This window comes from Panthera onca, chromosome B2 (genome assembly GCF_046562875.1).
Source record: "Panthera onca isolate mPanOnc1 chromosome B2, mPanOnc1 haplotype 2, whole genome shotgun sequence".
Lineage (NCBI taxonomy): Eukaryota > Metazoa > Chordata > Mammalia > Carnivora > Felidae > Panthera > Panthera onca.
The window spans coordinates 39394366-39409200 of record NC_138343.1 but is presented as its reverse complement, the minus strand read 5'-3'; the positions used below and the strand labels follow the sequence as shown (position 1 = coordinate 39409200).

Below are 14835 nucleotides of genomic sequence, written 5' to 3'. Positions count from 1 at the left end.
CTTTGTCCCGTTACACCGGGTTGGTCACCACAGCCTCCTGGCAAGGAGGAAGGCTGCCACTTCTTCCTCTTTTTTTTTTTTTTAACATTTATTTATTTTTGAGACAGAGAGAGACAGAGCATGAACGAGGGAGGGTCAGAGAGAGAGGGAGACTCAGAATCTGAAACAGGCTCCAGGCTCTGAGCTGTCAGCACAGAGCCCGATGCAGGGCTCGAACTCACGGACCGCAAGATCATGACCTGAGCCGAAGTCGGATGCTTAACAGACTGAGCCACCCAGGAGCCCCAGAAGGCTGCCACTTCTGGCCACTGTTGGCCAGAAGAGGGGTGGTAGTGAATATGCATGTGTTCTCAGCCCAGGCTGGTCAGTTTCCTCACCCTAATTCTTTCCTGTGTTCCCTTCGGCTCTCCACGAAGAAGACTGGAATCCATTCCCCGTAGGTTATCTGTCCCTCCAGCCGAGATCAGCTCTGAGTTGCCTCTGCTGTGTAACAGGTGGGTCCTCTTTCTACTCTACCCCACTGCCTCTGAAGCTCGGCCTTTGTTCAGTGTCCTCCGTATGCCTGATGCTTTATGAGTATATCTTCCTACTTAGAAATGTAAATAGCTTGGTAACGTGGATATTATGTTCTCCTTTTTCTACTGATACAGACCTTAAGAATGTTCTCCAAACTCGCTTAGCCAGTAGCAGAGAAGGAAAAAGGATCCTTGCGATGAAGTGGCAGAAGGTTTAGCAGCACTGCCACCTGCAGTAATGTGGCACGTAGAAAAAATACCTAATGAACTGGGTTGGTGTAGCCGAGATTTCCGGTCGAAGTGTTGAGGATGCTGCCTGGTTTCTTCTTGTGGCTTATTGGAAATGTGAGAGCAGGGACATAAACTATAGGCAGGGTTATTCAACACGAAGGAGCCGGAACCTGATGGCTTTGGAAATTCTCGGTATCTTTGGACAGTAATGAGGTTAAAATGAAATCCAGAGTGCTGTCAGGAAAATAGGGTCTAAAGATGAAACCAAAGGTGACTGTGAAATCCCTTGTTGAGACCTTAGGAAGAGAAAGGTAATGCCCTCGAAGGATCTTGACGGTATGTGCCTCACAGATTCTTTCAATGAAACTAGAGGGCTTCTAAAGAGTTAAAAGTCATTTTCCCTCAGCTTCTCAGCAAAAGCCCAAGGTATGGAAGAGACATTATCTTCACAAATGAAGACATTTGTGAGTGTGGCTTTTGTCTAATTGAGTGGATTTCAATAAGATTCACAGGAGACCCACACATTTTTAAAAGAAAATGCTATTCACAAAACACTACCAGTGTGGACTGAAAGGACCAGAGTATAAAACTAAGAAAAAAGACCCTTGTAGACCCTTGTGCCCCCCAGATTCTATTGGAAAGAAGCAGTTGAGAAAACTATGAAGCTGTACATATAGGCTGCCTTCCTGGAAGGTGAAGGATGCTTCAGAGGGCAGAAGCAAGACCCCAGGGGGTGGAGCCAAGACCCATGATCAATTATTCCCAGGTACATGTAGGCCAGAGTCCAGATCATGGAATTTCCAACATCTGCCCAGCCGAGCTCCAGTTTTTCTGTGGATCAGTGCTCCATTTGCCTCCAGTCTCCCCCTCTTTTGACCAGGGATGTCTCTTGGTGCTATCCTAGGCCCGTATCACCATTGTATGTTGGGTTTGGATCTGGCAGATAACTTGTCTCTTCAGCCCACGGGTCCTCATACTGAAAACTGAGGAGCTGTATGCCAGGGACTGTCCTTGAGGTTCCTTTGCCATACCTGGTCCTGATTTATACGACAGTCTTCTGGACCTAACGCTGATGCCACAATTGGGTGAGATTTGTGGAGGCCTTTGTGGGAGGGGATGTGTGTATCTTTTTCATTTTTACCTTTCAACTCCTTTCACCCATGAGTGTATTTTGAATGTGGGAGAAATGTCAATAATTTGTGGCCAGAGTATATACGGTGTGGTTCTGTATCCCTTCCTTCAAGAGATGGAGTCCAATCTCTCTCCCTTTGAGTGTGGGCTGGCCCCAGTGACCAGCTTCTAACGAATAGAATGGCAGAAGTAACGATGTATGACTTCAGGGACTAGGTTATGAAAGGCACCATGACTTTCCCCTCAGTCTTTCTTGGATCGGTCACTCTGTGATCTCCCACATCATGAAGTAAAGCTCACATGGTGGGAAACTGAGGCCTCATCTTGACAACCGTGTGGGTGAGCCATCCCCATTGGGTGAGCCATCTTGGAAGTGGTCCAAGATGTCAAGTGTTCCTATGACTCCAGTTCTCGCCGATGTCCTGACTGCAACTGCATGTGAGATTCTGAATCAGGAGCACCCAGTTAAGATGTTCCCAGATTTCTGACTCCCCCCAGAGCTGTCTTTGAGATCATAAATATGTCATTTGTAGTCTTATTCTACCGAGTTTTTGGGTAACTGATTACACAGCATCAAATGAGTTGGGAGGCAAACATGATTTTGTTGCTGGTTGTTGGAAACCAAGGGAACAAAGCATTTCAAGAAGGGGGTGTGGTGGGTCACATCCAGCACAGTTCATCTTTCCAATATGATGAGTTTTGAGGACTGGCCTCTGGAGTTAGCAATGTGGAAGTCACTGGACACTGTGGCAAGATGTTGCAGGGAGTGGCACAAGGGCCCGATTGGAAGGGGTTCAAGAGACAACAAGAGGAGATATATTGGGGGCTGAGAGTGTTTCCACTCCTTTTATGGTTGGGTTGTAAAGAGCAATAGAATGTGGAGGAGTAGGTAGAGATGCTATGGGGTCAAGAGAGGGTTTTTAAATATGTCATAGCCCATTTATTATTATTTATTAAAAAAATTTTAATGTTTATTTTTGAGAGAGAGAGAGAGAGAGAGAGAGAGAGAGAGAGAGAGAGAGAATGCACACAGGGGCGGGGCAGAGAGAGAGAGAGAGGCCCACAATCAGAAGCAGGCTCCAGGCTCTGAGCTGTCAGCACAGAGCCCCATGTGGGGCTTGAACCCACAGACCAATAGGTCATGACCTGAGCTGAAGTCGGACGCTTAACAGACTGAGCCACCCAGGCGCCCTTAAGCCCGTTTATATTCTGACTGTTGTGATATGTGAGAGGGCAAAGAACTTCTGGAGTGATTTTCTTGTGTAGACAAGAGAAGATGGGATGGGTCTTATGTGGAGAGGTTGGCCTGCATTGGGAACAGGGAGAAGAGAGTGAGCCTGGGGTAAAGAAGGGGGATGATTGACAGGTGCAGCGGGACCGAATAGGCCTCATTGTTTTTAGTGAGTTTGGGTGCAAGGACACCAGCAGAGGGTGAAGAGTGGGCACTGGAGTTTGAGGGACCAGAGGACGGCATGGAATAGAGGCCTAGGGTGGAGACCATGTGGTTACAGGGAGACACTTCAGCACGATAAGTTGCTTTTCTCCGGCCACATTCAGCCTTAGGACAAGCTGCAGGATGGAGAAATGGAAAGCTGGATACAACCAGGGCTGGAGGTGTGTCAGGGGAGTTCAATAACAGCAGAGGGGGAAGAGGAACTGAGACTCTGTGCCAAAGAGTGATTGTGAGTATAGGCCATGGAATCCAAGGGAAAGGAAGGCACGAGTGAGGTAAGGGAGAGGGACGAGCTGGCAGGACTAGAGGGTCAGGGATCCCAGTGGTGTTGAACAGACACCATGATCAGGTTGGCTTGAGCTAGAGAGACAGGTGGGGGCTGGCAGGTGGGTGCTCAGAATTGAAACCAAGGAGGGGTGCTGCTATTCCTGCTGACCATCTGAATGGGAGGCTGAGGCAGAGAAGGGGATGAGATCATTGCAGGAGAGGAGATCAGGAACCAGGTGACCAGGGATTTGGAAGGATCATCTATGAGTCCAAATGGGCCTCAGCTCACCAAGCATTGTGACAGTAGCCATGGGAAGTTACAGTGAGCCAGGGGTTAAGACCGGTGAGAAGCAGGGGGCTCCCGATTATATAGAGATGCCACACTGATGGACGTAGTCTACGGTACAGTCCGGTGGCAGGAAATCAGATTGTGGGGCTGCTTTAGGGAGGATAAAAAGGTAGGAAGCGGCAGTGAGGAGTGAAAAGGACCCCCCCTTCCCCCGCCCCGGCCTAGTGGTGAAGGAGAGTGAAATGCCACCGTGGGCCAGAATGACAGACAGAGCAGTGTTCTCCTAGCAGAAGCAGATTTCCATGAAAGTAGGAAGGTGATGTTCAGAGAGGTTGAGCTCACAAGGGCTCATGTTTCAGAGGGCAGAGCAAAAAGACGTACGAATTTGGGGAAGAGTGGGAAATGGGGCTCATCTGATGAATTCATAAGGTCTTACTGAGATGCCATCCTGGGTGATGAGGGCGGACCAGGGAGCCCCCGGCTTTTGGGACTAGGGTGAGCAGGGAAGGAAGGAATGAAGCCGCAGGTCTGGGGGGTCCCAGCACTGGCTGTGATGGAGGGTGGAGAAGAGACCAGGAGTCTTTACAGGAGCAAGTAGAGATCTGGGATCTCGCTCTTTCCTGCCCAGGGTGGTGGGAGCTGGAAGGGGTGATTGGATGGAAAATTTGAGGCCCCTCTGCTCCTGCTGAAGAGATGGGCAAGCTGTGTGAGGGAAGTGGTGATAAATGGGCAAGAATTGCATAAATCCATCCTCAAGGATGAAGGGAGAGCTCCATGGAAGTCTTAAAGCTGGGTAACATTTGGACGACTTTAATGGACCAGAGAAACGTGGGGGAGGGAGACATAAGAAGCAAGTCTTTTTTACCTTACAAACCCAGGAAGCCTTAGGAATCGGAGGCGGGGGGACCTCAAGACGCAGACTACAAGCTGGGGACTAGGGTTGAGATGCAGTCTGGCTCCTAGCTTCTCTGCCCCCCTGTGAGACAGAGTGGGTCAGCTGCCCACATCCTTTCTCCCTCCTTGCTCTCTCTCTCTCACCCGACAGAGAACCCACAGGTTAGTCTCTGACGAGGGTCTGTCACAGAGATGCCCTCCTTGGAGAAGGACACTGTGTTCCACCTGGGGCCCGAGTGAGTGAAAATGGAAGTTGCTTTGCCACAGCTGGTGCCTAGAACCAGGCTTATACCCCCAGGAGGACGGTTCAAAGCACCTTTTTGGAGACACTGAGCTGTCAGAAAAAAACGAAGTGGTGCTTGTCTTAGTCTGCTTAGTGGCTGAGACAAAAATGCCATGGACCGAGGGGCGTCAGCAGCTCTTATTTCCCACAGTTCTGGAGGCTGGAAAGTCTGAGGCCAAGTTGCTGGCAGATTGTGTGTCTGGTGAGACCTTCCTGGTTCCTATAGGGTTGTCCCCTCACCACGTCGTCACAGAGTAGAAGGAGCCAGGGAGCTTTGCAAGGAGCTTTGTAAGGGCAGAATCCCATTTGTGACGGCTCCTCCCTCATCACCTTGGGAGTTGGGATTTGAACATATAAATGGAGGGGGGCACATAACAGCCCATAACAACACCCTTGCCAAATCAACGTAGAGTCCACAAATCTCTGTAACACACACAGGGCCTCCAAGCTTTTAAATACCGGTGCTCTGCCAAGAAGCAGCAGAGGCTTCCAGAAAGTTCTGAGGAAAGACAGCGGTCAACGAAAGGAGAAAACGAAAGATAGAAAAAGGTATTTGGGGGAAACAGAAAACAGACAAGGCTTAAAAAAATAAACCACCACAACCCTCAAAACGTTAAAACTTTAACACTGCCCGAGAAAAAATGGCGTCGCCAAAGCAAACACGCATGTCGTAAAGGAACATTCGGAGAACAAATAGACTCTTTAGACATTTTAAGGTGTGAGAGCACAAACGGTAAACCTTTGAATAGAAGGACCGGAATGCAACCTTGAGAAACTTTCCCAGAAAGTAGGAATAAAGAAAAACAGAGGAAGGACAGGAGAGAAAAGATAAATTTAAAGGCTCCGTCTGGGAAGTCCGACACCGAGATAGTAAGTGTCAGAGACACAGCAGTCTACAAGGGGCAGTGCCTCGGGTCAGACCAGGGTGGTCTCCACTGTGGAGCCTCCCACTCAGCTTGTGCAGGACAAGGTGGGGTGACTCCTCTCCAGAGCCTGTGGCCATCTTGGTGGCTGCAAGGGCAGTAAGTGTGGAACATAGTGACGTGGTGATGGTGACCGGGGTGGCTGAACTTGGCAGAGCAGAGGCCCCCACCTCCTGTGCAGTAAAAATGCACAGAAGTGTTGTTGAGAAAGGACGGATAAGGGGGAACAATCTAGGAGGTGGAGACCAAAGGCAGGACGCCAGTTAGGTGACTGAAAGAGTGGCCTGGGTACAGGTGCCAGGTGCTGGGGATTTGCAAAGGGGGAGGAAGAGGAGGAAGAGGCAGAAGCCACAAAGAGAAGCAGAACAGAGGTCTTGGCAGAGTGTGGCTGAGCAAACAGGGATGGAGAGAGAAATGCTGGGGGTGACCTGGGATCCTGGCTGAGCTGTGGGGCCACAGACAGGAGGGGAAGAGGAGGAGGAGGAGGAGGAGGAGGGAGAGGAGGGGGAAGGAGAGGAGGGGAGGAGGAAGAGGGGGAAGGACAAGAGGAGGAGGAGGAGGAGGAGGAAGGGAGCAGGAGGATGAGGGGGAGGGCTAGGGGAGAAGATCGTGGGGGGAAGAGTCAGACTGGCCCGCTGTGGTGGCTCCAGTTTGGTGGACAGCCACTGCACTGTCTTCGGCTCCCATCCCTGGATGGTGCTGGACCAGATGCCAGCTGTGTGTGAGCAAGCCGTGGGCCTGGACCTTGGGAGGAGTCCAGGCTGAGAAATCCTCAACACTGGAGTGAGGGGTGTAGCCAAGGGTGTTGGACCAAGTTCTGGGGGACTTCCACCTTTTCTTTGCAAGGAGCGAAGGGTTCAGAGGTCAGGGAGGCGCCCCTGGGGAGCCTGGGGGATACTGGCCATCCTTCTTGGGCCCTGAGGCCTGGAGTCTGGACCGAGCTGGGTGCATCAGAGACCTCCCTCTGTGTTGCGCATCTCGACTCCTTAAGGCCCTAACATGGGAGGGGTGAAGAAATACAGGAAGTGACTCAAACCCACTCTTTGAGCCTGTTGCCCTCTCCCCACAGGCTGTCCCCCCTTCAGCAAGCCTGCGCTCTGCCTGATGCGTCCCTGTCCCCACACCTTTCCCTCAGCCCCACCTACCTTTGCCTTGTGCATCCCCTTCTCCTTGGACGTGACCCTCCTTCCTGTGCATACCCTCCCTCTGTCACTGCTTGGGAAGGGGCTGTGCCCTGGGTTTGGGCAGGCATTCCTGGAAGGGCAGGCAGTGGGAGGGATTTCCTGGTTGGACAGGTCAGTGATACTGAATCAGAGGGGGAGAGGGGTAGGGGAAGGAAAGGAGGAGGAGAAGAGGGGAGGAGAAAACAGGCGGAAACATGTGGACAAAGCATCTGAGTTTTGGAAAGACAAAGGTGATCTTGTGGTGAGCAGGCAGTCAGTGAGGGTCTAATTTGGACAGCCCTGCTGGGGATCATTTTTCTTGCCTCTGTGTTCACTGGCTGATTCCCTGTCTGACCATCTGTCCAGGGATGGAAGCCCCTCCCTGCTTCATTCTCTCCCAAGCCCAACCCAAACCCACTCACCAGACAAGCAGGGCTGACAACACCACGCTCTTGGCCAGAAGGAGTCCACAGAGCATGGAGACCAGAGTGCTGGGGGTTGCAAGGTGACAGTGGAGGGTGCAGTTTTGTTGCCTGGAGAACAGAAAACAGAGGGGAGGGGAGCCGGTTGGGGTGGCAGCTCTCTGCTGTGGGCCCCTGAGCCAGGGCCGTGTGCGTGAGGGTCCCACCCTTGAACTCACTGTGAAGGGGCAGTGACGGCAGAGGAAGCCCTGGGGGCCTCTCTGGCTCTTCCAGTGGAGGACACACAGCTCTGGGTCTGTGATGACATCAGGTCACGGGAAGCCCGGGTGGCCTGCGTGGAGGCGGAAGCTGTCAGGGAAAGAAAAGGAATCTGAGTTAGCTGGAGGGACAGCACATCTGTTCTAGCTGGCAGGAAAGCTGGAATGGGGACCTGGGCTGAACGGGGAACAGAAGCTCAGAGCCTGGGAAAAAACCAATTCTGGGGTCGGGACTGGGCTATGAAGTCCCATGGCTTAAGACTAGACAGATCTGTGGTTTAGGCTCTATTCAGTGCCTGTGGAGGTGTTCTTGGCTCCAGGAAGAGCACTGGAATGGGAGTCAGGAGGCCGGGGCTTCTCTCGAAGCACGCCTACCAGTTTGGAAGGGCACTGTCTAGCTCCGAGCCTCCCCAAGTGGGGAAACAGTCACAGTGGCTCTCATTTCTGACATCCCTTCCCATTCTCATACTTCTGGTGCTATTAGGGGGAAGGGGCCCCTCCCCAGGGAACTTTCAGACTGCTTTCCCACCCCTGTCCTTCCTGGTTCTGCCGCAGAACTCTGGGTCCCTCTGCAGACCCCACTGCCTCAATGACCTGGGTAAGTACATTTTATGGGGTCCCCTCTTGATTCTGAAACTTTTGCGAACTCCCTGTCCCCTACCTCCACTGCCCTGCTTTTCCAGTAAGACCCCAGACCTACCAGTGGTCAGAGCTCTTGATGGAGGCTGGTGGGAGGCCATCTCTGGAAAGGTGATGGGGGCTATTAAGGATGAAGAGAGAATAATGACTACTGGGGATGGGTGAGGCCCAGAAGGGAAACGAGTGCTGTCAGCCCCAATGCTGTGACAGGAAGTGGGGACTCTCGGTGTCCTCAGCTAGGTCTATATACCCATCCACCCAGGATCCATGAAGGGAACAGCTGAGGGAAGGGCTGGGAGAGGCATGGGGGAGAGGGTACCTGATGTTGGGACATCCCATGGCCCAGGGGCTTCCCTGGAGAGAGTCCCAGGTCAATGGACATGTGGCCATGACCCTGTCCTACAAGGGCACTCTCTCTGAGGCTGCCCAGAGTGACTACTGGGAGCAACCCATGTGCCCAACCTAGAAGAGGTTCTCATGACACTCAGGGAAAATTCTAGTCCTGAGCTACAGCGTGTGATCTGTGGGTGGATGCTGGTCCACAAATTATTTATAACCTGCCTGCACAAGGTAAATATAGAAATCGGGAGTAAGGATCTTGGAATTTATCAATCTGACATTGCCTCAAGGTCCAAGCATGTGATTAGTAAACCAGTCTGGTGGAACAGGATGTCAATCAGTTTAGGTACTGGCAAACTGTCACAGAGAATCACACATGGGGCAGGCTGCATGACAGCAGCAGAGCAGGACCATGATACCTGAAGGTTCGTTGCTCGACTATAACCCAAAAGTGTATCAAGACCTGAAAAAGTTATTTTTATAAATTTTTATAATCATTGACATTTTCAATCTATCCGTTATGAATTTATTTTTAAAAATATTTACTTATTTTGGGGAGAGCACAATCAGGGGAGGGGCAGAGAGAGAGAGAGACAGAGGATCCAAAGTGGGATCCATTCTGGTGGGCTGGCGAGCCCGATGGGGGGCTCAAACCCACGACCCACGAGATCATGACCTGAGCTGAAGTCAGAAGCTCAACTGACTGAGCCACCCAGGTGCCCCTATCCATTTTTTTTTTTTAATTAGAGTTTAACATGATTAGCTAATGTAGAGTAGTGATTAGTTAATTCGAGTACTAAATTAACAGAGAGCAAAACAAAGTCACTGAGCATTGTGTCAAGAAAAGCCCCATCTTTTTGGGATGTAGCAGTAATAATAAACCAAACGGTGATAGCGGAATTAATTCCAAAGATACTTTTCCTTCTGAGATCATTCCAAAGGGTTTGCATTGGTTATGTCTGAACATGCAATCCTTCACTATGGTAAAGCAGAACACTGTCCACTTCCTAATCTCAGGAGCCCGTGAATGTCACCCCACAGGGCCAGAGGGGATTTGCAGATGTGATTAAGGTTAAGGACTTGAGGTGGAGAGATATTCTGGGCGAACCTAAGCTAATGATTAGTATTTAAGAGCATAGAATATTTCCCAGCTGTAGTCAGAGAGCAGTGCAGCTTGAAAACGGCTTCTGGCTTTGAAGACAGAGGAAGGGGGCCACAAGCCAAGGAATGTGTGGAAGCGGCTAGAAGCTGGGAAAGCTCTCAGTTATGTAGCCTGTGAGAAAACGGGACTCTGGTCTTATAGCTACAAGGAACTGAATTCTGTCCAAGACCTGAATGCGTGAGAGTAGATTCTAAGAGCCTCCAGAAAGGAATACAGCCTGCTGCTGATACCTTGATTTTAGCCCAGTGAGACCCATGCCGGACTCTTGATCTATAGAACTGTGAAGTCATAAATTCGTGTGGTTTTAAGCCACTACATTTGTGGAAATTTGTGATGACAGCAACAGGAAACTATGGCACTCATAAATAGCATGAGGTTTGTAGTTCTAATGAATGGTGAGGCACTCAAACCCATTGAGTTCATTGTTGAGGCTCAGTGAAGAGGCTAAGGAACAAGTACATCATGAAAGCAAGTGACATTTACAAAACATTAAACCACAAGTTCAAAATGAGCTATTTGTTTTTAAAAGAGTCCTGAATTACAACTTTCTTCAAAGCAGTCAGTATTTCACCTAGTAACTCTAGAGTTCTGTGGGCTTCTTGTAAAGTAACGCTTTGTGTTGCTAAGACAAAATGTCTACCTACAGGTGTCAAAACATTATCGAAAGACTGTAACAGAGGTGTCTGCTCTACCTTGTTGAGCTAGTCTGTGGCAAAGAAGGGAAATTAAATATCACTTTATTGACACATTAGCTCAACATACTCAGGAATTGGCTAATGAGGAGGAAGACCAACTCCTGGGACAAATAAAGTTAACAAGGTGTTTTTCACGGCAACTTGAGCAAAGCACATCGCAAACATAGTTATTCTTTTTAGACTATGTGCAATTTGAACATGATGATAGGAAGGTATTCCTCTGTATCATTTCGTTTCATTGTCAAAAACACAACTAGCCCTGAGCTGAATAGAACTATGAAGGATTTTATTATCGACCAGTGGTTTGTGGCTCCAGTTTCGCATCCGAGTATGTTCTGATAGCTGTTATGTGACAGGAAAACACGCGGGAGCAGTCCTTTAGATGAAGGAGCCTTGCACCAGAGTGTAAGCCAGTGCACCGCCTCCTTCAAATTCTTGCTCTGAGAAAATATCAGCTGAGCTGCACGCATGCCTACCAAAGTGGGAAAAATCGTGAATTACATAAAGATGAACGCGTTGAATTTGAAATCGTTCTCTTTATTATGTGATCATGTGGAAACCCCTCAGAGTTGTTATTGTATGCCAGGTTGCAATGATTCATTACTGAGGGTGACAGTTCTGTTGAGAACATTTGAGCTACGAAAAGGACTCCCACTATCTTGGCAAGATAGAAACCAGGTCAGTACTAACTTTTTAAAGATGGGAGTCACGTGGTCAGGCTTGGTTATATCACAGCTTTGAGGCTATTCCATGCCAGGGAAGGATGCAACATATTTTTCAACGGCAAATGAGATCTAAGCGCCCAAACAAAAGTTAGAGGCTTAGAAGGATAGTTTCTATAAACTTTCATGACATGTTCTTAATTCAGTAACAATTATCAGCAAAATAGGTGATCTTGTCTGCAAAAGTGCTTGTAGAGAAACCTGGATAGTTTGATGGAATGTTTTGCATTTTATTATCTGTCCAAAGAAGATACATGGTAGGAAATTCATAGAACCAGAGACCATTTTTTCATCAAAAGGTATTTCAAATGTAAACAGAACTCTATAAAATAAAAATTTGGAACTAGCCCCTGATGAAGGATCAAGGATGCATTTTGAAAATATAGCACCGCTCGCTTCCTTTTGTAAAAATTAAAAATAAAAATATTGAGCTTGTAGGAATTGATTTAGAATTCCTTCTTGGATTTCAGCTATAATGTTAACAACAACATCCATCACCCACATGCATACTTTCAATAATCAATGGGAACCGTTTTTATAACTGAACTTTTTTCCCCTTATGTTTGTTCTGATTGTCTTTGTTGAAAAGTAATTTTATGTCTGTAAAATCAAATCAGCATTTTGGGCTTGTGCTTTGTATGTGTGTGTTTTTCTCTCATTTAATTTTTCTAGTAATTCATTTCTATTGTGTTTTACCAGGAGATAGTCATTGATGGATTGGAGATGTTTTGAAAAGGTCCTCCACCACTGTCTTAGTCTGCTTGGGCTGCCATAACAAAGTGTCACAGCCTGGGTGGTTTGGAAACAACAGAAATTTATTTCTTACCCTGGAAGCTGGGAGTCTGAGGTCAGGGTACCAGTGTGGTGGGGTTCTGGAGAGTTCCCTCTGCAGGCTATCATTTTACATGGCAGAAAGAGGAGGAGAGAGCTTGCTGGAGATCTCTTTGGTAAGGGCACTAATTCCACTCCTAGGGGCCCCACCCTCATGACCTCATCACCTCCCAGAGGCCCCACCTCCAAATACCATCACATTGTAGGTTAAGATTTCAACCCATGACTTTGTGGGTTGAACATTCAGTTCGTTGCAACCACAGATGCTTTGAGAAGCTCTGATTCAGACTCATGTTGGCCAACTTGTTTGTAAAGGGCCAGAGAGTAACCACTTTAGGCTTGTGGGCCATATGGTCTCTGTTGGAACAGCTGCTCCTGTAGCATGAAAATGGCCTTAAATCATATATAAACATATGGGCATGGCTGTATTCCAAAAAACCCTTTATTTGTGGACACTGACATTTGAATTTCCTGTAATTTTTGTGTGACACAAAATATTATTTTTCTTCGACTTTTTCCCCCCGACCATTTAAAAATCATCCTTAGCTTTCAGACCAGAGTTTGCTGACCTCTGATCTGGGCCAGGAAGAATGGACAGACCAACATGATACCAACATGGTGGGGCGGGGGGTGGTTTGTGGCCAGGGCCACACATTTACTGAACACCTACTCTGTGCCAGGTACAGGTGCCTTCTCTAAGAATGCCAGGCAGTCTCGGGCTGCCCTGTGGCCAGGTCATATGAGCTCAGGGTCAGAATGCTCCCATGATCTGTTTGGGCACCTTTGATGAGGCTTGTAAATCATCAAGACAGTGAGTGAGGGGTGTGTGTGTATGTGTGTGTGTGTGTGTGTGTGTGTGTGTGTGTGTGTGTGTACATGTATTCAAGTCCCTGGGACACCTGTTCCCAACAACCTTCCCAGGAGATCTGAATGGGGGGGGCAGCCTGGCTTCATGACTAAGAAACTAGAAGGCACCCAAAGGGAGCCAGGGGACCCCCTAGGAAGAGGCTTACCTGGAGACACCGTCAGATAGAACCTTATGGACTTAGAGACAGAGTTGCCGGAAGCATGGTAAATTCTACACCAGTAGTGTCCTGAATCTTCCTCCTTCAGCCCAGTCATGGTGACAATGAAGAGGCCGGTGCTAGGGTTGTCCCAGATTGAGAATCGAGAGGCTTGAGCCAGCCTGCGGGGACCGGAGCTGGTGACTAACCTGGTGCACTTGAACACCGATAGCTCCTTACACCAGCTCTTCCTCTCGTAGGGCCAGCCCTTGGGGGGGTACTGGCATCTCACAGAAAGCGTCTGCCCCGCCACTCGGTGAAGTGGCTGTGCCTCTGGTACAGCCCACGAGCCTGGAGAGGAGGCAGCAGGTCAGGGCCACACCAGGACCTGCTCCTCCAGCAGCCCCAGGCCCAGAGCACTTGCTCTGGAGCCCGCGGTCCTGTAGTCCCTGTACCACCCTCGCCTCTCCTCCCCAGGCTCTCGCCTTCCTCCTCACCTGGGATCAACAGTGACAGGAGCAGCAGGGGTGGGAGCGGGGCTCTCTGGACCATGTGGCCATTTCCTCTCGTGCTGGTGCCAGGGGACATGGGGGACGCTGGGGAGAGGGAACCTGGAGCTGGTCTGATTCTCCTCAGCTTTCCCAGCACCTCCAAGATAGATAAAATGAGAAAGGCCAAGGGCAGCTTGGGGAGTGGGAGACCCGGGGAGCGCCGACCTGGCCGGCAGAGGCAAGCGGAGACCAACGGTGGCAGTTGTAAATCCGGACCAGGAGGGAACAGGCCTGCGTGGTGCACAGCTCCTGGGTGTCCATAGAGACTGCTTCTCTCCTCTGTGCCCCACTGCCCCTTCCCCCTCAGGGCCTGACCTTGGGGGAGGAGCTGGGACAGCCAGGAGGAAGCTGTGGTCACGGGCTGTCCACTCTCCTCCCTCTGTGCACTGCCTCTTCTTTGCAGGACCCTGGCTTTGCCCCTCTCTTCAGGGCGAGCCACGCTGAAGGTGGGTGACCAGCTCAGGGGCACTTGGAGGTCTGTGCAAGACTCCACTAAACCCCACTGACCCTGGGGGTCGTCAGAAACTTCAAGCCCGGTCCTGCCTGGTGGGTCACTGACATGTTTCCTCCCTGGGAGGCTTTGTGGGTGCTGGAGGGGAGAGGGGAGGGGTAAGAAAGTATAGGGAGAGTCCCTGGCAAAGGAAGGGAGAGTGGAGCTGGGGCAAAGAGAGCCCGGCTGGGTGGAGGGATGGGTCAATGGGGGATGGAACACAGGAGCCTGGACCACCAGTCTCCTATAAATCCTCGACTCCTGCCTGTGGGCACTAGAGCGCTGTTTGTGTCATTGATGTGTAGATAGATGCAGGGCTCCAGCATCTTTAGGGAACCTACTTTTAAAAAATGACGCGGGGCGCCTGGGTGGCTTAGTCAGTTAAGCGTCGGACTCTTGATTTCGGCTCAGGTCATGATCTCACGGTTCGTGAGTCTGAGCCCCTGCCTCAGGGTCTGTGCTGAGAGAGAGGGTTCTCTCTCCCTTCCTTTTTGCCCCTTCCATGCACTCTCGCTCTCTCTCTCTGTCAAAATAAATAAATAAGCTTTAAAAAATGATGCAGTTTACAAAGAGG

General features: G+C 49.9%; 1 protein-coding gene across 1 annotated transcript; it reads right to left on the bottom strand.

The window, feature by feature from the left end:
- Nucleotides 1-2840: 2840 nt before the first annotated feature.
- NCR2 (natural cytotoxicity triggering receptor 2) lies at nucleotides 2841-14120 on the bottom strand. Its single transcript, XM_060615476.3, has 6 exons — nucleotides 13718-14120; nucleotides 13230-13571; nucleotides 8529-8588; nucleotides 7790-7919; nucleotides 7572-7682; nucleotides 2841-6980 (listed from the first exon to the last, which is right to left on the bottom strand). Exons 1-6 carry the CDS (start codon nucleotides 13806-13808, stop codon nucleotides 6851-6853), a joined length of 864 nt encoding a protein of 287 aa, XP_060471459.2. The 5' UTR covers nucleotides 13809-14120; the 3' UTR covers nucleotides 2841-6850.
- Nucleotides 14121-14835: the final 715 nt, after the last annotated feature.